Source organism: Aythya marila, assembly GCF_965140915.1.
Source record: "Aythya marila genome assembly, chromosome: 2".
NCBI classification, from domain to species: domain Eukaryota; kingdom Metazoa; phylum Chordata; class Aves; order Anseriformes; family Anatidae; genus Aythya; species Aythya marila.
Window position 1 is genome coordinate 119735545 of NC_139043.1, and position 25878 is coordinate 119761422.

At 36.4% G+C, this 25878-nt stretch overlaps 1 protein-coding gene across 2 annotated transcripts in view; it reads left to right on the forward strand.

Annotated features, from left to right (window-relative positions):
• The window catches only part of NKAIN3 (sodium/potassium transporting ATPase interacting 3), a gene marked incomplete at both ends in the record, with an annotated part of 372746 nt that overhangs the window by 281263 nt on the left and 65605 nt on the right, over positions 1–25878 (forward strand). For both annotated transcript variants that reach the window (XM_082752335.1, XM_082752334.1), the window contains one exon: positions 7457–7654. In XM_082752335.1, coding sequence (XP_082608461.1) covers positions 7457–7654 — 198 coding nt within the window. The remainder of the gene's footprint in view (positions 1–7456; positions 7655–25878) is intronic.

Sequence of the window (25878 nt, forward strand, 5' to 3'; positions counted from 1 at the left end):
TCACGGGTCAGACATATAGAAACAAAAGTGTAATCAGGATGTTTGTTTTCAAACACAGGAAAAAAAAATAATAAAAAAGTTACATCTTGTACTTCATTTAAATAAAAATAGTAAGAAAAGCGTCCCCTATTAGTTCAATACATTGCTGCTGCTTACTGCTGCTCTTCTCATTTTGTATTCTGAGTCCTCAGGAGGGCTTCAGCAGTGCAGATACTCATTCTTTGCAATCAGTTGGCTGCAGACAGTTTTATTCAATAAACTACATAGGAGTCCACTCAAAAGGTGTGGTGAGTGCATAGATCCTTCTGGTTCCAAACTCTAAAATTAAAAAAAAAAAAAAAAGGTATCTCTAATGCAGAAGGCAGCCCTGTACAGCTGGTAACAATGTTTTCAACTGCTCATAACTATAACAATATCTGTAAAATAGAAAAGGTGGCATTTTTATTGTTTGATTTGACTTGGTTTGGTTTGGTTTGATTTAGATCATTTTTATTTGTTTGTTTGTTTTTTACAAATGTTCTTTCATTTCTTAATTTTTAGGGTTTAGTCATGTATTCAAATTTCCTAAGAGAAATACCAGTAAATCATATGATGTGATATAAAAATCAATAAAACTGGGTATTCCTTTTGACTTCTGACTTTTAAGCTCTTTGGGGTGCATTTGAATTTTGAACTCTTTGATCAATTCATAGTTAATAAACAGTTGATCCTTTCCTATACCCTGCAGGATCCGTGATCATCCAAGATCTATGGGGGACTACGGTACAAGATGGGGGACATGGTGTCCTAGATAGCCATGAACTGTGATTCAGATGCTTCACACCTAGATCCCAGGAGCTAAGCTTTAAGCAAATAATGCCAGTTACAGAACAGATCAGAAGTACCTATCAGTAGGGTTCATGATTTTTGAAGTTTCTACTCTTCAACTCACTTTTTTGTAACAAGCCAAACTCCTTATTGTAATCTCATGTCCCTGGGAATGGAGCCTTTAACAAAAATGCTGAACATAACCAGACTTGCCATAAAACAACAAGGGTTGGCAATATCATGAGCAATTGTTTCGCTTCAAGCAAGCAAAGCAGAGAACACAACAGCAGTTGCTTAAACTGGCCTATTAATCTTTAAAAGTGTTCCTGGATGCAGGTATGAACATTGTAGTTAGTCTCAAAAGAGAGAGTTATTTTTCTTGCTGGAAATCTTAACATTCAAGAGAGTTTTCAAATATCTTTTTATGGTTTATTTTAATGGCATTGGATTCTGGTACAGACCCTTAAATTTAGCACCCACTCTCTTGTGCATTTATTTCCTGCATAACATTTATCTCATTATATAGCAGGGGAAGTTATAGTATTCCTACATCCACAACAGAAAGAGAGCACAGAACCAATCGGAAATTAAGGAAATTATTAAAATTAGCTGTACTATTACTGCACTGTTGTATTCTTAATCATGCCTTTATCACCATATTTTTTCTTTGTTCACAACCACTGTGCACAAAATACAGTTTTTTGGATAACAACAAAGATGAATCCTGTTTTGGCTGCAAGCTAGATTGCATCTGTTCCTCCTACTGAATTATGTGGGCTTTTGGCACAAGTTATGTCTCCTATTTGCATACATTTCCCAGGAACACTAGAACTACTACCCCATGCAAGGATTGGTTTTGTAAGGCTTGTCACTTCAGGATGCCCGTGGTACTAAAGATGGAGAACTACATAAGAACAAACAGTTTCAGCACAAGTGAGTCAAACCAGACCCTATTAACATTGCTAGAGTCCTCCTATAGCAGGTTTTCTTTCAGGGAAGATATATTGGTGACAAAATTTAATTTTTTGATATTTCAAATGTATGTAGAACTCCTTAGGGATCTGAGCATTATTGTTTAAAAGCAACAAAACCAAGATAAGATGGGTTGAAATGAAATGGTCTTGTTGAGACTGAAAATTGCTTTACATTATAAACTCCTTTTTCAAATGTTCATAATTTTATGAACCTTTTAGACAGAAAATTTTTGTGACCAATAATTGGATTTTTTTTTTCAAATCTTGTGTGTGTGTGTGTGTTCCAAGACTTTTCCAGGCCTTCTTTTGCCTTTCTTGGCTATCTGCCCTGAGAAGTTTTCATACATCATTTGTTTTGGTGACTATATATGTCTTGCTGACGCTGTTTCAAATTTTTCACTATTATAGTTACATGTCAGTATCATCTTGACTCATTTCAGTCAGAATTGCATAGGGCTTGACTGAGGGACACACCAGTCTGCTTTGACTTCACACAAGCCCTTATCCCATCTCCAGTCTTCAAAACAGAAAGCAGTGCTCAGTTTGCCATCAGTCCAAACCTGGTTTGTCTCTTATCCTTGTCTGTATCGTCAGAGGGAATAGGTGAGAACAATTTTCAGACTAAGTGCTTGACTTAATAGCATGTTAAGGACCCCATGGGAACAAAACAGCTCTTCTGGACAGCTGTGACTTTTTTGTGCTCCTGTTGAACTTCCTATGACAAGTGATGAGTAAGGCTCATATTGATTCAATCACCCTATCTCATGTCTTTTTTTCATTTGATCTTGGAGCTTATTTCAGCTATACTATATTACCTCTTGGGATGTTTCTCAGACACAGAGACTGCCACAAAAGTGGTGGAGGAAAAAAACATGAGCCATAAAACTGAGATTTGAGCATAGATCTGAATATTGCCAAACATGAGAGCTCACCTTTGAGAGATGAAGGTTGCAGAAAACAGGTTGCAGAAAACAACCCCTTGATGGGTTCTTATGACTGATAATAATGTTGAATAAAGAAGACAGCAGTGTGCTTCTTTTGTTGACTTCTTGCCTTCTGGTCTTCTAAAGACACTCCACTTTGAAAGTAAGTTCTGCAGAAGACAGGAAACTAATTTATGAGCATGTGGCAAATTAAACAATGCAGATGAACCTTTTTTTCTTTTTAATCTTTCCAGTAGATCATCTATGCATTTTTCAAACAAATTGCCCAAAGTTATTTTGCTCACTTTAAAAAAATATGTGTGTATATATATGTATTTATATATATATATATTCATATATATGCATATATATTCATTCATATATATATGTGTGTGCATATATATGCATATATATAAATTCTGGCAAAGCTCACCAGTAAAAAACAGTAAAGACAGTACTGCCTAACTCAAACACCTTTTTTTTTTTAGTTTTTTGAGATTAAATGCATACAATTTTTTTAACTGTAGTTATGGTTGACATGGGAATCCTTTCCTTCAGCCATAGTTCAATATCATGGCTACAGGATTCATTCAGTGTGTGAGACTCTAATTACAGTGGGAACCACAGACCTCTTCTACAATTAGAGCAGGTTTTGTTAACACTGGAACACACCATTTATATCTAATAGGGGTTAATGTCTCCTCGAAATTAGTTACCAGAATAGAATATATCATATAGAATATAGAATATAATAGAATATAGAATATAATAGAATATGTGTGTTCCTTATCCATGCCAGCACCACTATAAGTTTAACTCTAAGCTTAATCAGGAGCAGGAAATTACAAATGTAATGTACTTCTGCTCTCCTACCACTACATGCTTTACCTTTTAACTATTGATTAGGATTTGATATAAACTTTTTCTCCTCATTGGTAAAAACAGAAACTGGGTAGCAAGTGAGAACTAGACCATACTTGTTGGTCTTAGAAATGAGATGAGAATGTTTATTAACATCAACCTGTTAACATTAGCCTCAGCCTAAATAATTTTCATTTATAATATAAATTATGGCATATATCAATAAAATAAAAAAGTATTGGTAGGGGCTAGGTACTGCACAAGTGAAAATAATGTCCAGATCTCTACTGTTATGCTTTGCTAGCCCTTGCTCTTGCATCTTTCTGTGAAATTTCAAGTGGTGACTGCTTTATGGAAGAAAAAGTGCTTCTCCTCCATCCAATTAGACATGCAAATGTCTCTGTTAGTGGTTTTCCTAAGAGTTTATTCTTCAGGAATGAAAAAAATATAAAATAGCATGGCATAAAGCAGAAACATACAGTGAAAAAAAAAAAATCTACAATGCATAATCATTATGTTACAATAAAATACGTCTGTTACATAAGTGAATCTTGTTTGTTATTTTTTTCCCCTGGAGTTTTATTGTCTTTTCTTTCTTTAGTTCTGGTGATTTTAATTAAGTAGTCTTAACTTATCATTATTTTTATGATCTTTTTTGCTTTTTGTAGGCACTGTACACAAAGTAAACAAATAAATGAAAGAAATATCCTTATTATTGTTACTTAGTTTAAAACTAAGCCCTGCTATCTGTTATTATCTGATAAGATTTATCTAGATCCACCACCTGAATATAGAAAATCTCCGCTTGAAACCAAATGTGGAATTTAAGCAGATATAATGAAATTAAACATTATCTCCAAGCACTTAGAAAACAGTATTATTGGGACTTAAAGGGATTATGTCTCACCTAAAAGAAAGCACCTGCTGTAGCAATGATTTCCAATAATGATCAAAATTAATCCTTTGGTTGACAACCAACACAAATCCTATACATAGTTTAAAAGCTTAAAAAGCCATTAAGCAGGACTCTACATCAGTAGAAGTGTGATTATTGTGCTGATCCTATGCTCAGGTGAAAACTTCTTACCATGTGCATTTATTCAGTGCTGAATGAAATCCCTATGCTCAAAAGTAGAGCATAGGGGTTCCCTTTGCTATATCGCTTCCATAAGTGCCACATGAATTTCCTAGAAGTCCTATTATTTATGTTCTACCTACACTTAGTTTATGGCATCTTCCCGACAGGTTACTAGCTGGGGAAGTTTGGTTTGTGTGCTGATGTATGGAATCAAGATCAAGAAACATGATGAGTCTGTAGCTCAGAAGACAACAATTTTCAATTCATAATTGAAATTTCAGTTATTACATGAATCCCAACTGACTCATCAAAGAGACAGATTGATGTCTTTTGTACAGAGCCTGGAATTTGGTCTCTTATTATGAATAGGCACCGTTCTCCTGTAAGAAATAAACAGTTTACATCACCTGATGAAGTCTGATCATTTTATAACCATTTGCTTAATGGTTGCTTGTTACACTGGAAAATAGCACGTTATCTCTTGAAAAAAAAAAATGAAGTACTTGCTTGTACATTCTGAAAGAATTCTTAACTTTTATTGAACATACAATAATCCACTTGTGCATCAGTTTATGCACAGAGGTTCCAAACACTGAATTTACAGATACCGAAACACTCTCAGAAGTACGCCAGTATTTAAAATCTGTACACCCAGCCAAAGTGTTTTTTCATTTTCTATGTTACTGTAAGTAGTAATGAAGATACAGGCTAATTTTTCAAAGCCTGGTATATTCCAATGACTTCACAGATTAAAAATCTCCAAGAAATTAGGTGGGAGTGTGCTTTGGCTGCTTAAAAATAATAATAATAATAAAAAGAAAATTGATTTTTTTTTTAGGCTTTCATTTATTGATTGACAGCTTAACATTTATCAGCTCAAACAGCTTACGTCTGCCAATATGTGAAGTGATATTTTAGAGGTCAAGCTTGTGCACCAGGTGGTTTTGTTTGCATTTCTAAAAGTGATCTTTACTGGGCCATCATTATCATCATTTACCTGTTTTGAGGACTCAGGACATAATATACACAGTGACAAATAACTGTTAGAAAGCCTTTATCCATAATGTCTGAATAATAATAATAAGAAGAAAAGCAGCAATTGCTGTGATGATATCTCTATTCTTTCTAATTATATAAAGTAATTTTAGCTATAATATTGCTGTTTCCTTTTCTCACTGTGTCACCAGGAACCTTGAAATATGAACAAAACTACAGATGTGATCCATGTAAACAAGCTCTGATAATAATCAGAAAAATAACATCAAATTCTTATGTTTTAAAGGTGTTGGCAAGATGTAACAGAGATGTTTCCTTTTCAAGTTTACTGGCTTCCTTTGCCTTTTCCTGCCCAAGCACAAACTTCAATAAAACTTAAAGGCAAAAGATAGAAAAAAATGAAATAATGGAACCAAAAAGAAAAACTTTGAGGGTAAAGAAAAATATGAAACCTTGAAATTGCAATAAGTGAAATTATGAAACCAACACCAAACACACGGACCCCACAATTTTTCCCATAGGTATGATAACAAAGTGTTAACTTGCAACATTTGATATAGACTAACCCACATGGTAAATCCATATTCCCACTCAACAAAGAGTTACCAAAATAGATGAGTATCTGTGTACTGCTTGACAAATGGTATTTCCTACACTTGACAGTTGTAAAAAACACTTGATAACACTGTGCAATCTCTGGCATTGTTGTACAGAGAAAGCCTCAGCTATTTCCTATGACTGTATTTATAATTATATTTTCTTTACACTGAATTGTCTGTCAACTTCTGATTTTGTAAATCATTTTCATATTGCAGCTGAAAAATTTCTAAACCACTATCAAGGAATGACATACAAAGTCAAAAGACAAATGCTTCATCAACTGTGAATAATGATCCTACAAATCTGCATTTAAAGGGTAAAGAAGTTATGAAGAGCAAAACATCAAACCACAAAGGCTGATTACTTACTGCTAACTAACAGAGATTGACCATGTGTAACACCTGTTAATTTTCATGTGTAGCCAGAATAAAAGTAATTATCAAAGGGAAATATAAAGACTTTCTTGAACTGGAATTTGTACCAAGTGTACTTTTTGTTAGTGTGTTATGCTACTTCTATGGGTAGACTGATTGGACAAGTTGTCATTGATTTTGAAGCTGATGTGAATGAAGAGCAATTATTCCTTTTATTTTAAACTGAAATCAGTTCACAGAAGTGGGTTTATTATCTAAGCTAAAAAGATAATCTCCATGGAGGTAATAGAAGGAAGGAAAGGCAGCCAAATCTTTGGCTGGAGAGAACATTTCATCTGAACCATTGGCAAGTGGGACAATCTGCCTGGTTGTAGCCTAATTTAAAATGATACTTAATTTTTCTATAATTATTAACTTAAATAAATGTGGTGGAATTTTTTTTTAGATCATCTCCAGTACCACGGAGTAAAGTTGTCTCTGTTGTTTGTTCAAAAAATAATTCTTGAATCAAATTCTAATCAAGTAAAAACAAAATTGCTTTTCAGGCTGTGAATCCATGGAGACATAGGATATTCACTGTGTTTTGTGTACTACGTGATATGATGGCCCTTCTACCAGACAAAAACTCTAATGCACAATTACAAAATAAACAATAAACCTTTGCAATTTTCTCTCTCCCTCTTAATGGTCTACTTTCATGTTAAGATTATGTGGGTGAAGAGGAAGGTTATTTATTTATCTTATTTTCATTTTAATAACTAAAATCACTTTTTATTTCCCTTTCTTTATCTTAAATAATATTGAGTTTGAGGATTTCATGCTTTTTCCCTCCCTGTCTCCTAGGAAACTGATCTCATGACATTTAACATCTCAATGCACCGATCTTGGTGGCGGGAGCACGGGCCCGGCTGCATACGAAGGGTGGTGCGTCCTTCTGCTCCTGGCATCCTAGATGATTACTCCTACGTCTCTGTGACAGGCTGCATAATTGATTTCCAGTACCTAGAGGTTATTCACAGTGCTATCCAAATACTCCTCTCCGTAAGTACCAATTTTCTCTTGTACTTGGACTCAAGACGTCTTTCCGCATTCAGCCATCAGTTGTTGTGTGCCTCTTTCCTGACAAGGTGATGTAGTGGTTGATCAATAGCAGCATGGATTTGGAATTGTATTGTATTTTGAATTAGAGAATGATAGTCACATTATTAAAATGTACACTGCTCTTCTCTTTGCTTACGACAAAAGTGACAAAGTGGCATAGTCCCCATTCTGGCCTTTGCTAGGAAAGGTGAAAACTATTTCAAATTCTCATCTCTCATTCATTGAGACATACTGAAAAGGAGAACAGACTTGTCCAAAATCAGTTGGCCTAAACTTTTCCAAAGTTCACAATCAATGATGGTATTTATTCAGTCCTGAATGTAAATATATTTTACTTGACACACAGCTAAGATTCTCCCAAAGGGAGATATGAATGTGACACGTGAAGAAAGTCGGGGAAATATTAGGAATGGGAGTACTCATGTATATTTAATGACATTATCTGTTCTTTCCTGGGTCTCTGGGTTATCAGAATACTCTGCCTTCATGATCTACTTTTTGCTGTTGCACTACTAGTAAAAAAATGCAAGCACTAGAAGTCATTACAAAAAGTATGCTGTCTATTGCATGGTCATTGAGCCACGGGACAATGGGCACCTGAGGGATATGGGCAATTCAAAGAAGCACTGGGGCTCGATGAATTACTCTGGGAGCAGCAGCCAAGTCTTGTCCACAGTTTTTCCTCATTTTGGTAGCAGGTTCTGCTTATGCTCAAAATCTTGACTGGCACAGACTTTGTGTGATTTAGAAGTAGTACCTCTTTCTTGGTTTCTTTCTCTACATAGCTGAGTGTAGTACATAGCAAATGGTTCACACCATGTGGGTGCACATGGTTCTGATATGCCTTAGATATCTGCACCTATTCTGAGAACACATATGTTCATGGTTCATGGTTGTAACTATGACCTCCAGTGCTTGGCAGACAGTCAGAGAAGAGTTGTGGTCTAAAGTCCACACCTGCTCCATGAAAAAAACTCCATGGTCTGATCAACCAGATAGGCTGGATATTCCTGGTCTACTCAGTATTTCAAGATGTTTTACTAACTGACTTGTAAGTCCTTTACTAACAAAGAAAGAGATTCAAGATTTTAAGCTTATTAGTTTAAAATTATGTCCACATTTTAATTTTTACATTTTCTCAAGTTAATGACATTTATATTCTGAATGAAAAAAAAAAAAAATCAGTGTACATGTTGGGACAACTTGCATGCCTGGAATGATGTAATAGGTATAACAGGCTCTTCAGGAGAGAAAGGCAGAGAAGAAGAGGAGGTAAGTAGCCCTGTATTTTAAGGAATGCCTTGACTGCACATAGCTGGGAGATGGTGACAAAAAGGGCTGAGTGTCTCTGGGTAAGAGTCAGGGAAAGGGCAATGAGACAGATATTATGTTGGAAGTCTGTTATAGACCACTCACACAGGGTGAAAAGGCAGATGAAATCTTCTATAAGCAACAAGAAGTCTCATGATCACTAGCCCTTGTTCTCTTGGGGACTCCAACTTCCTAGATGTCTGCTAGAAATAAAGTAACACAGAGTGGAAGCAGTCTAGGAGATTCTTGGAGTATGTGTAGGATAGCTTACTCACACATGCGGTGAAGGAACCATCTAGGGAAGGTGCTTCACTTGACCTATCCTTGCAGACAGGGAAAGACTTAGGGGTGATGTGATGGCTGGAGGCTGTCTTGGGCACAGCGATCATGAAATAGAGTTTTTGATCTTTGGTGAAGTAAGATAGGGGTTAACAGAGCTGTTACCTTGGATTTCTGGAGGGCAGACATCAGCCTATTCAGAAGTCTTGCTAACAGGGTCAGGACCTAGATGATTTCTATTATCTATCATAGATCTAACTGTCTAGAACTGCCCAACCGTCTAGAACACAGTAGTGTTCACAGTCTAAAAGTCTTGAAGTTTTAGACTTCTCAGCATTACTAAAGGATGCTTTTGTAAGATGCCAAATGTTATTGTCTTACCACTGCTTTGAGTCAAAATTTAATAAACTTTGATCTTACAGCAGTGATTAGTGAACTTCCACTTGAAAGTCCAGACCTGAATTAGTGCATTTTCTTAGTTCACCAGTGACATCACAAGTGCTTGCATATCACATGTGCCTTTTCCAGCTTCTCAGGCACTAGCGACATCACAGGCACATAAACCAGCCTTTTCCCGAGTGTTGTTCAGTCAGAAAGTAAAGACTTTGAGTCAAGATATTTTTCAGTGAAGATAAAATTACTTCTCTTGAGGCTTAGTCCTGTATGTGTCAACATACATTGTGAAATTACAATGCAAGCAGGCTTTGGAAAAGAATATTGCACACTGCAACTGCAAAGCCTGATAGAGTGTAGCTTTCTTACTCTTGTGAGGGTTTGATACTGAAACCAGGTTGCCTCTCCCATTAGGTCCATCTCTGCATCTGCAGAAAATTTCCTTCACAGTCCTCTAGTTTTGCCCATACAAGGGAAACTGTAGTATGGTCTATTTAATAGGAGAAAAACATTAATATTTCCAAATTATATTTATATAAATTATTCATCACTTCTATAAGAAAAATGTATTGTGATATTCAGAATTTTTTATAGATTTTTTGTGATTTTTTGGTGATTTTTTGGTGATTTGATCAAAAATTTTTTGTGATTAAATTTAGAGTTCAGTGGAAATACAGCTGGTGGTTGAAATCAAGAACAGTTTTCTTCTCTGCTTATCCAGTGTAATAAAATTCAGCTCAAAATTTACCAAATGACAAGAACACAGATAGAAATATTATAATAATAGAATAAAAGCATTTAATATATATAAACTTAATGAAATATGCATATGGAAAAAATAGGAAAACTATGTAATAATTTGTACAGCTTTGTGTAAAGCATAAGATGTCCATTCCTTGTGGTGTGAATGATTGCCTGGAACAGTCATAAATAAATTCTGTATACAATTCATTGCAAGTTCAAAATGTGCCAGGAACTTGTAAGGCTTGACTGGGAATTAAATAGTTGCAGTTTCAGATATTGTTTTTGCCTGATATACACAATGTTAAAATATGCGAAGTAGGGTTTTCCTCCAGTCTTATTATCTTCCTTATTCCATCTGTGAGGCAGTGTGATTAGCATATGAGTCTGTACTTCAATTTCCATTTAGAATTGTAATTTAGCCTTGCTTAATTTACTGTCCCATAAAATATAAGTCACCACCTAGATTATCAGACTTGCTGCAGTTTCCTCCCATTTTCTGAGTACTGTTGACCTGAGGAGGCTCCCATTCATTTCAGATGCATAACTGTTTTCCTAATTGGGATACTAATTTCAGTTGTTAGTTAAAAGGTCATTTAGGTTGTCTTTTTACAGTACTGAAGAATTACTAGATGGCCAGACATGTAGATCAGAAGGCCTGTCTTTTTCTTTTTCTTTTTTTTTTTCTTTTTTTTTTTTTTTTTTTTTTTTCTATTATCTAGACCCCACAGTAGACTTTTCGGTTTTTGGACCTTAAAATCTACTTAATTTTCATAAAGTTTTTTTTTCTTTTTTTGGTAGCAGTAGGAGTGTAACAAACCATTTTACAGTGTAACAAAAACTTTATTGGCATAACAAATCATTTTATCATGCTAACTGTTGTCCAAATGACTGGAAAGGTGAGCATTTCCAATTGATAGGGAGTCAGAGCCACTGTAATAAGATATCCCTCCAGGAGTAAATATCAGATACCTGTCCAGATATATAATCTGCTGTGTTTGTCCAAAAAATAAATGAAATAAAAGGTGTATATATATATATATATATTTATATGCATAGAATGCTGCAGCTGTGACTACATTAGACCCTACTTCAAGTAATAGACTATATAGCAGTTTATTTCATTCTAATACACTAAGACTCCTTTTGTATTTGCTCTTTAGTTGTTTCCAAAGAAAATATCTTTTATCAGTGAAACAGTAACTTTCTATCTCGTCCATATTTTGACCAGCTATTGAAATGATTGAGTATTGAAGGTATTAAGAATTTCTGTAGACTGATGAATAATCAAGAGACATATGGGAGAGTGGAATGCAATTAATAATAACAAAATATATTTAAGTTGTGTGTTTAAAATATACATTTATTTATTGTATAGCACATATTCTTGTGATGGGTAAGGCTTTTCACACAGCACCTTTTATTTCAAAATGCAAGATATGTCATCTTTATTGAAATCTGAATTTTTGGAGAATGAATGGTTATTATAGTCAAAACAGTGAGTAACTTTAAGAGAAGACCTTGCAGAAAGTTTTGTATTAGACCCTGAGACTTATATCACAGAACATTTGTCTACAGCTTCACTGTGAATCAGAGACCCTCAAGCCAAGGTTCATGGAAGTAGCTCTGGAATTAGCAGCAGTATAACTTCATTAGTACTGAAAAAGCAAAACGAATTAATTTTGGCAGAGTGACAGGCTGACACTATAGTGCTTCAGGGGGTAGGAGTTGTAACCTTCTTGTGATGCTGCATTGAGCAAAGTGAGTTTAACTTTCCACCAGAGTCCCAGCACACTACTTTTCACTGTACAGAAGAGCCATATCTAATATCTAGAACCCTGAAGACAAGAGAATTGAAAAATTGAAAACACCCAAAGCATTCAAGCTGTTTGGCATGTTGCTGCTGACCAAAATCAGGGTATTTTGAAGAAAATCTCTGTTTTACTTTGCAGAGGTCCATCTGGTGGCTCTTGTCAATCAGTGTCATTTATAGCTCCTAGGTGACCACTGGACTACATATGAGGAGCAGTCACAAAATAACAGTAACAAAACAAAACAAACAACCATAAAAACAAACTAACCAACAAAACCCACCTTCAGAGTCACCTGGTTTTCAATACATTATAAAGACAGGCAAGGATGTGATTTAAAGAGTCTTATCCATAGAGGAGCTGAAAGCAGTGAACATACCAGCCTAAGGTAAAGTCAGTCACTAATCAATGGGGAATAACTTATTTGTTAACTCTATCACACACAAAACATAGCCAGAAAAAAAAATAATATTTATTTTCCACAGTATATTGTATGTAGGAAGTTGTATACTCACAGGTATAAGAAGACTTCTGGCAGCCAAATTGGGAATTGGATACTGTGGTCACTGTTCAGTTTTCCAGCAAGATGGACAGACTACATCTATACACATCAATTAACCATGCCAAGGGACTTGAAGGCTGAGGCCAATCGGTCCAGGACAGTTCAAGCTCATGTCTACACAAAGGGTCTCAGTCTCCAAAATAGGCTAGCATGTCCAAGACACCCAGCAGGAATAATCCCTGGATTGTTCTCCCAACCAAAACTGTGTTTTGCAAACTTTCTGGGGAAAACAAAGGCTGGAAAAGGCCAAACTCATAGTGACATGGGTGACTGCATGCTAGTGCCAGGAACGTTCCCAAGCATGCAGGAATTTTCTCTTATTGATGAAGCTGTAGGAGACAAATGTCCAGCTGCAGTTCTTTATGCAGAGGCAACCTAGGCAGAAGATGGCTAAGGGGCCTCTTTAGCTAGAGGAGTGTAGAAATCCTTGATTTATACCAACATCTTACTTTTTTAATCTCTGCCAGAGAAGCTAATGATCTACCTTTTTGACACAGTATGGTATGTTTTCATGTGACACCTAGTGTTCACAGCAATGTTTTATGATAGCACATGATGTCAGGCAATCAATACTGGACTGATATCAGGAATTGATATCCTTGTTAATATCCATTTTGATGGATAGGTAATTCCACAGGTGGTACAACTGAAGATGGTGGTGGGTTTCCATTGAGAGGCATTCTATTCTGTTAAGCTCTTCCACCATCCTCATGTAGCACACTGTGTGAGTACCTCAAGCCCTGCATTAAGGAACATACATCTGTCTTGTGTCAGAAGTTCTGCTGTCCTCTTTCCAGATGGAGAACTGAGCATGGAGCTGAGGCTTTGCCTGGAGAAGGTTTGTGTTGTTTCTGTGCTGTTTCTAAATGTTTCACTCTTGGATGTGTATCTTCATGATGTATCAACAGGAAAACAAGATGGAAACACCTTGAGCTTTGGGCACAAATAGCCAAGGCCTGAGATGTTTTTTTTTTAATTTATTGTGGGAATTATTTTCATTTATACCTGGCCTCATTCTGGCCCCCAAGAAAGTTCTGTCTTTTGCATAAATGGTGGAGTGAAGATGGTACCAAAAGTGATAGGGCTTTGACCATAATTTTTGGCTAAAACTCTTTCTTTGGTACTCTAGAGAAAATTGGGGCCAACACCTTTAAATAGCTTGAAGACTTTTGTCTTTGTTCAGTATTGGTTTCGTTGCGCTGGAGCATGCGTTCATGCTGATACAGGAAGACATCCAGCGTGCATAGCAGTCTGACAGTGTGGAGGCAGCTTGCACTGCCGTCCTCCATTGTTGGTGGTGGAGGTCTGGATATATCTACCCACAATTGTGCGTACAAGAGATGACAAGACTACATGTAACTGATCACTGTCTCCCAGGAGTTGGAATAGAAAATAAGTACATATAAAATACAATTGCTAAAGTATGTGTCCTAAGAATATCTCTTCCCAGTGCACCTTTCAATTCCTGAATTTATAAAAATTGTACTTTCTCTGAATAGGAAATAAACTTGCAAAGCATCTGTGCCTGAAAGTTTGATAACATTTCCACTGCTGGTAGAAAAATCTCAACCTCTGTATGCTATGCTAAGAAAAAAAAAAAAAAAAAAAAAAAGCCTTTAACGATATTTCCAGCACTTACCTCATTTTCTGTAAAAATAGTACTAACCTGTCCAAAATATTCATGCTTGCCAATGAAAGCTGATGCTAAACACTTTAAAAAATCTAATAATCAACATTCTTAGATTTGTCATCCTTACATTTGCAGGTTTCCCTGTTTTAATTAACCAGGTAGGATGATTTCATTTTGAATTTTCATTTTACTCTGATGATTCATAATAATGCAACCACCCCTACCATAAAATTAGTTACTTTCCCTTCAGTTAATTTCTCATCATAATTCTCTGATGTCCTAAATGTGTACTCTTCTGCCCAGAGGATGCAACATCAGTTCTATAGGGAAAAGAAAAACAATATGATCCGATTATATTATTTCTGGTTATCTGTCATCAGTCAGTGCCTCATACTAACTCCAAGCAATTGCCTCCCTTTGTGAATTATTTCTGCCCTGCTGTCTTCAAAGAATCTGCCAAATGTTGACTATGTAATACTAAAATGAATTATGACATTTGGTAGACTTAAATGTTTTTTTCATAAGATAAAAATATAAATTAATTAACAATCATATTTAGCACAACATACATTAAAATGGAGTTTATGAGTCTTATGTAGACAATTAAACAAGAGAAACATTGTGAATATCAAGAGACTAAATGCAGAGGCAATGCCAAATTTCAGATCATTGACCAAACTTTTACTACTGAGCCCTGAGTCTGAATCCTTTTTAGGGTAATTTGATGGCTCTTCCTATATCCCCAGTGTTAAGAATTGCCTTCTCTATGCCACTCTAAAAGCTCCAGGAGTTGCTCTAGAAGCAGCTTTTGCCCCTCCCTTCAGGCAGACAGAGCTGCAGCCTGGTTCTTATTCATTTAGATGTAACAAAAGTGCTAATGATATCAATATATAATGTGGTTCCTCCAGGGCACTGCAGCAGCCCCTTTTTTCCCATTAGTTATGGCCCTGTTATTTTTATAATTGAACAGAAAAGGATGCTAGGGAGCACATCATGTACGTTGTTCTCCAAAGAAAAGACCTGTAGGGGCTGACACTAGTGTTCAGCCAGGTTCCTTGCTCTCTTTCAATTTCCTCAAGAGACACGTGATTGATTAAGAAAGCCAGTCAACATATGTGATAGAAATGTGATAGAAAAACATGAGGTAATTTACTGTTAAGGGCTGCAGGAATGGTACATGACTCAAATATAGTAGTCCTGAAGGTATTACATCTCTTCATGAATTTTTGCTTGTAACTTTCAAATTGCAAATAACTTGCAAATAAAGAATTGCACAAGTGGCATAGAAAATTAACTTGGCATTGTCTGCAGAGCTCAACTTCAACATTACTCCAGAAGAGGGTCTGAGGTAAATACCTGTTCATCATCATCATCATAGCTAGAAAGACCTTTTAGTCATGTGAATAGTTGGTTCAGGTGGGCTGTGGGCTTCTCAAAGATTTATTAGTAAGTTTAGAGTGATCACCAGTTTATTAAAAGTCAAAAGAACTTATTCAGCCTGGGCAGTTTTACAGAGGAGTTCTCAGTCCCTGGAACAAACTGCAGAGAAGATGGCTTGTTCAAACTTGTGGCTTTTGAAATTACCCCCAGTGCTCTGTAGTAGTAGTCTCATATTTTTAGTGTAATCTTGTGCAGTTCCTCCAGAGTTTGTAGAAATAGATCAGGGTTGCACAGAGTCCATTTCTCCTTTGCCAATATCACACCTTCATTGCTAAAAAAGTATATTTCCAAGAGAAACAAAGTTAATGAGAGACTATATCTGCACCTACATTCTAAAAATTGCTTTGTCCTTTATTGTTAGATATAGTCAGACACCATTATACGTGATAGTGCATAGGTTAAGAAAACACACAAGTATATTTGTCTAATTACCTGTCTGGGTCAATAAAGCAGAGTTCTCTTGTTCTGAGACAGAATCAAGAAAAATAGTTTTTTTTCCACCTGAGTTCTCCTTTCCTGGGTGGTCCTGTTTTTCCAAGGAGCTAATTTAAAATGAACTGAAAACATTGATGATTTAGTTATTTGCATGATCATTTATTAATTAACTGTCCTGATATGGATTTGCAAAAAAGTTGGGCGACTTCTGAAGTGGAGTTGGCTAAAGGTGAGGGGATAGGGGACAGCAATTTAAGCCTAGCAATATGGCAGTGTCTTCACCTTGTCAACTAATCAATACAAGAACTAAATTATTCTAGACATTTTGCAGTACTTGATATAGATCTGTTTTCTGTTTGATGTGAAAATCACTATGGCATTTTTCCAATATTTTGTACCCCCAAAAAATTAAATGAATTTGTGAAAATATTGTGAAATGTTTTCGTTTACATGAAAAATATTTGAAGTAAAAATGAAGTCTGCTCTTAATTTTAATTTTAATTTTATGAATGTTCTGATAGAAGTGGCACAGAAACATCGGAGATAAATGGAAGATTTGGAAAATACCAACATTTTTTCTTTCCACTTTTGCCTGAAATTACGTCCCCCATGATACAAGCATTATAATAAACTGTATGTCTGCATCTTAGTCATGGTAATTCTTTCAGATGTTTTCATTCAGATCCATTTCATGTTAAATAGAGTTGATGCTGAACTGGGAGCTGCAGTGGCCCAATGCACAGTAAATTCAGAGATTGCTGATTCAAACACAAGGCAGCATCCCAGTAGACAAGCATCAGAGGCAGTGAAAGAGGTAAAGACATCAGAGCAGAATGCTGAAATTGTGTTACACTGGGAATTTGAAAATTATAAGAGAAAGCACTGCACTGGAACAAAGATTAGCAATTTAGATTTTTTTTGTTGTTGGTGGTGTTTTTTTAGGAAATGAGAAAATCCAACATTTTTCAGCTAAAAAAATCAAGCAATATTTACTTTGGACTTTAGGAAGACTCTTCTGACTATATTGTCTGAAGCCATTAACTGATGAGCTACTGAGACACTTAAGGACCTGGAAAATCCTGCTCAAGTCAGAGCACAGTGCTCCCAAGGATGTCTGTATTTGTTGCTTCTCAGGACACTCCCAAATTTGAGGAACCTTGCCAATCAGTGCATAGCAGTTCCCTTGGAAGGCAGAATCAAATTCATACCTTTCTGCCAAGCTGCAGTTCAATACAAACAACTCTGCTGTGTCTCCAGCAAGTGTGCTGCAAAAAGTCTGCTCCATTTGTAAAGTTGATAAGCCAATCAAGGAAATTAACTCCTTCTTTAGGCAAAGTACTCACTTGGCTAAATAGGTTTTACTTTTTTTTCATTTATATATATATATATATAATTGATATTTTCCTGCAGACTTGCTTTTAAATAATGAGAATACTTTTTATTCATATGGACTGATTTCTTAGCCTGAGTCACATTTAGTGTAAAGAACACAGGGAAATCAGAGGCAAGCCTCACACTACAGTCTTGGTGATCTTAACAGCAGTAGATACGTGTTCACTAATGCTTATCGGAATGATTCCTTCTGCACATTGTAGTTGATAACCACATGACCACTCTTTCTTGGGGGGGAAATATTCACTGATTAAAACCTATCTCTGTGTAAGCTTCCACAGACAGGACATTTTTCTTTTAATCATGTAGTGGATTCACAGACTAGTTCTTCCATTAAAATTTGCTGCCTGAATGTGACCAGACTGCAGAAATATATATTTTTTCCCTTGACTACAGTCCCTGATTATTTGCAACACTCTCTGTTTTATCCTAGGGAAATATAAGAACGCAAACCAGGGATTTCACTAAACAAGCAGTAGAACAGTTCAGACTCCTCAAGGTTTGATGGTGTGATTTGTTTTTCATTGAGGAAGAAAGTCAATGTGTATACATGTATGTGCTCCTCTCAGAACTACTCACAGGAAGATGAGGTTTTCTGAAAAATGTATTTTGATTTTGGAAGATTGTGTAGTATATCTGCATATCTTTTGGCTGTTCTTTGTTTACACTCTAATATTGCAGAAACTGTTGTAAAACTTAGTGATGATGCAAGAGTTGTGGTTTTGCTCTTTCAGTACCTGTCAGAGGAGATGGTGCTGCAACACTCTGCATTCACAATTTAGCTGTGAGGAGAAAGGAAGGAAAGAAAAAAGCTCTAATCCACAGGACTCATTCACTTATGTACCAGACAGCAGCAACTGGATGACCCTGCAATACAGCATGAGTACAGTCAAGACACATGTTGATGAGCACCTAAGAAGTGATGTTTTACTGTATCACAGTAGTAATTTAGGTAGAATGCCTGATGAATTTACCTTTTTTTAATAAAACTTGGATTTGTTTTGCCATGGTTGTCAGGCTTGCATAAGAGAATGAGTACTTTTTATGTGCTTTCATAAAACAAAAGAAAAAAGTCTCATGTCATGGAAAGGAAACAGACAAACACAGGTGAGAAGGATGGGTTTTGAGGTTATGGCTGGGAGTAACTTTTGTGTTCTCAGAATGTTCAGAATAGACAGAGATGGAGTGAAACTAATGCTTGAATAATTTCTTTGCTGTGGTTTGATTATGATTTGAACAGGTAAGATTGCTAGTGGTCTTGAAAGGGAGACTGATATGAATTACTTTCAGCTTTTAAGTTTTTGTCACATGTCAGAAACAATGCTGAGAGAACAAAATCACCTTCAGGTAGAAGTCTGAAAAGCAAATTTATTTCTTCTTAACCTTGGAGAATACGCAGAAGGTTTCAGCTGAAACAATTGCCTGCATGGAAAGGACAGAAATTATGAATAATAGTGTTTCTCCACAGTTCTGATGCTAGTCTGAATCAAAATGATAATCTAATAAATCACGTATTGTGAAAGATACATCTGCTAGATCTCTGTCTGAACTTATCACATACGTAAAGATTTTTCAAGAAATCATTCCTAGTGATGCAGAAGCCTTCCAGCTTAACTTTCCATTAACTTCTATGCAAATTCCTGCTATGTAGATTAATTGATAATCACTGTGAATGACAGTAAAAAGTGGTAGATAATTAAGCAGCCTCTTAAAAGAACATTATCATTTCCATTTTTATTTGTGATTAATTTATTTTTATCCTGTTTATTAACTTAAAATGTGGCTGATATATTCACACATGTATATATATATAAATTCAAATAAAAGGTTAGAATACAAAGATCAACATTGAATACTAAAGCTACATTCTGAACACTTATACCAAGATAGATGTAATGTTTATTTAAGCAAAACACTGATTTCTAGAGTGAGTTTTCAAGACTGAAATCATACATAGTGGATATTTGAAATACCTTCTCCAATACCTGTAGGTTTTTCTTACAAACTTGATCTTCTTAGTAGCTGTCAGCACTAATAGGCAGGGATAGCCAAATTCCCCTCCCTTGATACTATTTTTAATTCAGACAAACAAGAGTGAAATGGAAAGACACAAATATTTCATGGAATCATAGAATGGCATGTGTTGGAAAGGACTTTAAAGATCATCTAATAGTTTACCTAGACTTCAGCAAAGCCTTTGACAACAGTCTCCCATAGTATTCTCCTGGGGAAGCTGGCAGCCCATGGCTTGGAAAGGTACACTCTTTGCTGGGTTAAAAACTACCTGAAAGGAAGGTGTGGAGAGCTGGGGATCAGCCTCTTCTCACAGATAACTAGTGATAGACAAGAGGGAATGTCCTCAAGTTGTGCCAGGGGAGGTTCAATTTGGAAATTAGGAGAAATTTCCTCTCAGAAAGAGCAGTAAGGCTCTGGAATGGGTTGCCCAGGGAGGTGATGGAGGGATGCCACCCACTAGATCAGGTTGCCCAAGGCTCCATCTAACACTTCCAGGGATGGGGCATGCACAACTTTTCTGAGCAACCTATTCCTGTGTCTCACCACTCTATGAGTGAAGAATTTCCTCCTAACATCTAATTTAAATCTCCCCTCTTGTAGTTTAAAACTACTCCTCCTTGTCCTGTCATCGTCTACCCAAGCAAAAAGTTCTTTTTTATAAGCCCCCTTTAAGTATTGAAAGACCACTATAAGGTCTCCACAGAGCCTCTCTTCTTCAGACTGAGAGTACCCAGCTCTCTTAGCCTTTCTTCATAGGAGAGTTGCTCCAGCCCTCTCTTCAACATCATAGCTCTCCTCTGGACCTGCTCTAACAGATCCACATCCTTCTTGTGCTGAATTTCATTATTGTTTCTTCTCCCTTGCCTCTTGCTGGGACCATGGTGAAAGATCATGAAATATCAAACATATCACATGAAGGTGCTCTCCCTGAATCAGCCCACAGAGGGGCAACAGTCTAGAACACAATTGGACAAGCCTCACATTTCTTTTGTTTCTCAGCTTTATTTTTTTTATTTTCTTTACCGCCTTTGTAGTGAGATCTGGCTGAACTATGTACAAGAACATTTGTTTCCCCTTTTCCAATGTCATTGCAGCTAAAATCAATTCTCTGCAGATTTTGTTACAGTGCAGATTACCAGGAGTGGGAGTGAGTGATGGCTAGCTGTGACATGCTGGGGTTGTCCGAGTAGTGACCTCACAAGTAATCATCCCTGCTGGAAAGTGAAGTTATACTTTTTGGCTCTGCTATTGATTTCTACCTTCTTTTGCATGTGTTTATGCTGTTTTGTCTGAAAGGAGTAGTGCCAGTAGCTTTTACTAGTAGTTACTAGCTCCCCATCTATTATTTTTAGAGAATAAATTTGCGGACCTAAACCACAACCTCATTTAAACACATTTCAGTCTTCAGTAATGAAAGTCTTATTATCTGTGCCATTCTGTTCTTCACTGGTGACATGGAAATGGTCTGCTTCATGGTACTAAGTTTAATGTCCAACCTGGGACAGGCCCTTCTGACTGCAAAGCTTAATAGACATAGTATAATTATCAAATTTATTGACTGTCTAGAGAAATTTTCCTGCTTGTGGTTTAACCTCAGAAGGCTGGGTGAGCACTGCACATCTGCTCACTCACTACTCCCAAGTGGAATAGGGGAGAGAATCAGAAAGATAACAGTGAGAAAATACATGCATCAAGATAAAGAAGTTTAGCTATAGCTAAATAGCTAAAGCAAAAAGCTGCACGCACAAGCAAGGCAAAAGAAGGAGTTCATTCACTACTTTCCACTGAAAGGCACATGTTTGGCCACTTCCAGGAGAGCAGGACCTATCACGTGTAGTGGTTTACTGGGAAGACAAACACCATCATTTCAAATGTGCCCACTTCCACCTTCTTTCCCTCAGCTTTTATTACTGGACATCATGTCCTATGATATGGGAAATCCCTTTGGTTCATTTGGGTCTGCTGTCCTGGTTTAGTCTGTGTAAGCACTGCTCAACAACAACTAAAAATGTGTTATTTACTTTTTTTTCATTCTAAATCCAAACCACAGCACCATTCCAATTACTATGAAGAAAATTAACTTGTCCCAGACAAAACAAGGACACTACTACAAGATTCTTTTCAACTATAACCATTAACACAATTTAATACTGTTATATACCACTTAATTTTCTTGTGCAAATCCTACACAAACTATGTGGAGATGAAACCAAATTAAGGCCTTATTGTACCAGAGAATTTTTCTGCTCTTTCTAACCGTGGAAATTGTTCTAAAGTGAGATAGATTAATACTATAAAATTATACTGATATTGTATAATGTATAATTATCTTAATATTATCATATAATACATAATTAATAATCGTAATAATATTAATATAATTATCCCTAGCAATTTTACTTAACTACAATATGATCCAAGTAATTAGACTCCAAGGAAAATTCACAAAAGGCTTCTGGATCTTTTAATCTCCTTATTTTTCCTTAGTCGGCTAAAATAGGATATGAAAGGAATATTAAGAGCTGTTCACCATTATCCTCCAGTGCTCTGCTTTTTGTATTACTTGCACTTATAGAATGGGACACCCTCATGCTTCCAACACGCTCAACGTGTGTTGCAGAATTTCAATAGCTGTGTCTAGACCAATAACCCGAACAGGAACAGAAAATGTTTGAGCATCGTCCTCTACCGCCCATTGTGTGAACATTAGCATCACAGTTTTGGCTACATCAGCTGCCAAAGCTGGGCACAGCGCGGATCAGGGACCATACCAGGAGCCAGGGCAGATGAATCCACCATTTAAGCAGTGCACTGAGAGAGATGGGGAGGACATAAGTCCTGAGCCATGCCAGCCACACCACTTACCCTGGGGTGGCAGGGATTGTGCCTTGGCCCATTTTATTTACTGCTGCCTTGGAGCCCACAGAAGCAAGAGTTTTGTGGAGTTTCTTTTCTGGTGTTTTCTATGATTCACAACTGAGAGCATGACATTTCTACTGTGTGCATAATGTAATTTAAAAAATTTTCAGGGCTTGGAACCATTTTTATTTTATTTTTCCTCCTGTTCCCTTGTTTTCCACACCTACCTGTTCAGTTTTCATTAGTATAGGGAGTCTCTGTCTCCCAGTTAGAAGATTACATGTAGTTCCACATTAACAAATATACTTAATTTCACAGGAACATTGGTACTCTCTGTGTTTATTATTTCATACAAACACACTCTTCAGATCCTGTATCAAACATGAGGGGATTCCAATTTTCTTTTGTAATAGAGTGGCTGAAAGAGTCAGGTGTTTGCCATCAGTTTTAATCCTTCAGAAATTCTTCTTACTTTACTGATTTCTGGATTTGATGGACGCAGGCTTCTTATGGACCCCATTGGAGGTCTGTAGACAAAAAGCATAAATAATATTAAAATCTTTTTTTTTCTTTTTTTTTTTTTTTTCCCTCATGATGTCATGTTGGCACATTCTCATACCTGCAAGCTAAGAATATTTTATGGCCACTGATGTTTTCTCCTTTAATTTGTTATTGTCAGTTTAGAGCTGGTACTCGAAAATACCTTATTAGGGGTTTTTCTTTTTCATGGGGGAGTCATTCATTTTTATTAAAATATTTTAAACTGCACCACTGTAAACCAGAAATAATTCTGATAAAATAAATGGAAACATACAGTTGTAAAACGGATGCAAGTGAAAAATAATCCTCTGGGTACTTATTGATAAAATAATTTATATGGAAAATGATGAGTAAGATGAAGATTGCATAGATCTTGCACTTTCCAGGACCTTCACATATTTTCTTACAGTATTATTGAACCTAGGGCTCTCATTACAATAAATAGCATGTTTCTAGGCTCTCATTTATTTGTAGGGTTTTATGGGGGGATGTAAGACGTATTCCCTCTGGTGAGAAGGAAAGCACCCACAAATTTGCTATATAAGTTACCCGATTTCATGAAAGACTAGGGGAGTAACACTTATTTTAACTACCAGCCATAGCTTATCAAATCATCTGAGGAAATAATGTCATCTAGAAAAAGGCTTTACTGACTTAAAGCTCCCTAACTTGCATTTATTTTTGTGTTTGAAGTGCTTTGAACAAAAATGCCATTGAAAAGCACTTGATCTATAAGCCCTTCCAAGCCAAATGTTTCTCTTTCATGTTAATATTCTCAGTCTCTTCCTGGGGTGCAAGACTTTCAGTGGTACGTGTAAAGATAGGAACCATATCTTTTGGGGTCTTCTGAGCAGAGATCAGTTCAGAAAGAATGGAGAGAGCTGGCAGATGAAGGGGCAGCAGACCTGCTCTGATCACTGACTGCTCTCACCTGGGAACTTTTCACCAATGAGTGAAGAAATTTTACATTTGCAGCTGTTTCTCTCCTCCTTTGGGCAACAAGCACAGCAGCCCACAGAGCCTGCAACTAGGTGATAAAGGAACTGGGGACAGACTGCCTGCACTCAAGCCCATTTTTCAGGCTCAGGGACCAGAACAGGCAAAAATGACTTGGAGTTTGACCTTGCTTTTATCGACACCTGCATTGCAGGCTGAGTGACAATGACTGTCACGTGCATCAGAAAAAATTACATTCCTCTTGCTGCTCCTGCTTCAACATCAGCACCTGCTCCACAGATTAGGGGCTCCCTGATCTACAGAGGAAGAATTTTTGAGAATGGTAGAGATTGATGACTTCCACCCAGTGAGAAATTGAAGCACTTTATCATATATAAAAAAAAGGCAAACACAAAGTAAATAGAAATATCCTTAAATGAGCTAAGAACTTTGTAACTTACCCTGGTGCAGACAAGCTGGAATTTTGAAGGAGGTTGTACAGACATTTTTCAGAGAATAAGGCATGAGCTTTGATTTTGCTTTTACTTGAGCAAAATTAAAAACGCAAACAAAGCAAGAGGGATATGGGATTATCTGTGCAGCTTTGAAGTGGCAGTTGGAGAGCATTCATTCTTATGATCCAACATATTCAAAACAATAAAGATAAAAGTAATCCTTTACATGGAACATCATCTGTGCCTTTAGCATATGCAAAGACTTGAAAAGTTTTGTACATTTCCATGGTGAATTAAACCTTTTTTTTTTTTTTGTGTGTGTGTGTGTGTGTGAGTATTTCTTTCATTTGAGTTAACAGACATTCTTGAAAATGAAAGCGCATCTGCACTTTCCAACTTGCTTTCTCTCTCCTTTCATCTTATTTTTCAGTTTCCAATTTGTTGCTGAAATCGGCATTTCAGTCTATGCCTCAGACTATGATTTTCTGATTAAAAAAAAAAAAGAAAAAAAAAGAGAACTTTCAATGGTAAATAAACTGAATAGTGGGAACAGCCAGAATATATATTAAAAAAAAAAAAAAAAAAAAAAAAGGAAAAAAAAATAAGACTGAGCATAAATGTTTACACTCATAAAATCATAAGAAATAGTAGCCCTTGCCATAGCCCTTGCCAATTGCCCCAGTCATGGACATGTTAAGTCAAGAGTCGCATCCTACACCTATATCTTCCTTTTTGGTTTCAAAATAAAATAAAGCCATAAAAAGCAAAAGCAGTGTTTGTTTCTCAGATCTGTAGAATTAAGTTATTTTTGTGGGTTTGCTCTACTTGGCAGTAGAATTTCCTACCAGGATCAGAAATGTAGGATATAAGTATGTATTGATTTGTCCTTACAGAATACATTTATGTGAACATAAAGTATACAGTATATAGTTTTATCCTTAAAGAATACATGCATTTCTAATATCTGAGATGCTGGGTCCCTGGACAATTTGAGTTCTATATTGCCAAGATCAAATTCTAGGTGCTTCAAGGAGCTGGAGTAGAAATTACAAATATATATATATATATAAATAAAAAATGTGTTTTGTAGTTGCACTCAGAATCACAGAATCACAGAATTTCTAGGTTGGAAGAGACCTCAAGGTCATCGAGTCCAACCTCCAACCTAACGCTAACAGCCCTCCACTAAACCATATCCCTAAGCTCTACATCTAAACGTCTTTTGAAGACTTCCAGGGATGGTGACTCCACCACTTCCCTGGGCAGCCTGTTCCAATGCCTCACAACCCTTTCAGTGAAGAAGTTCTTCCTAACATCTAGCCTAAAACTCCCCTGGCTCAACTTAAACCCATTCCCCCTAACTC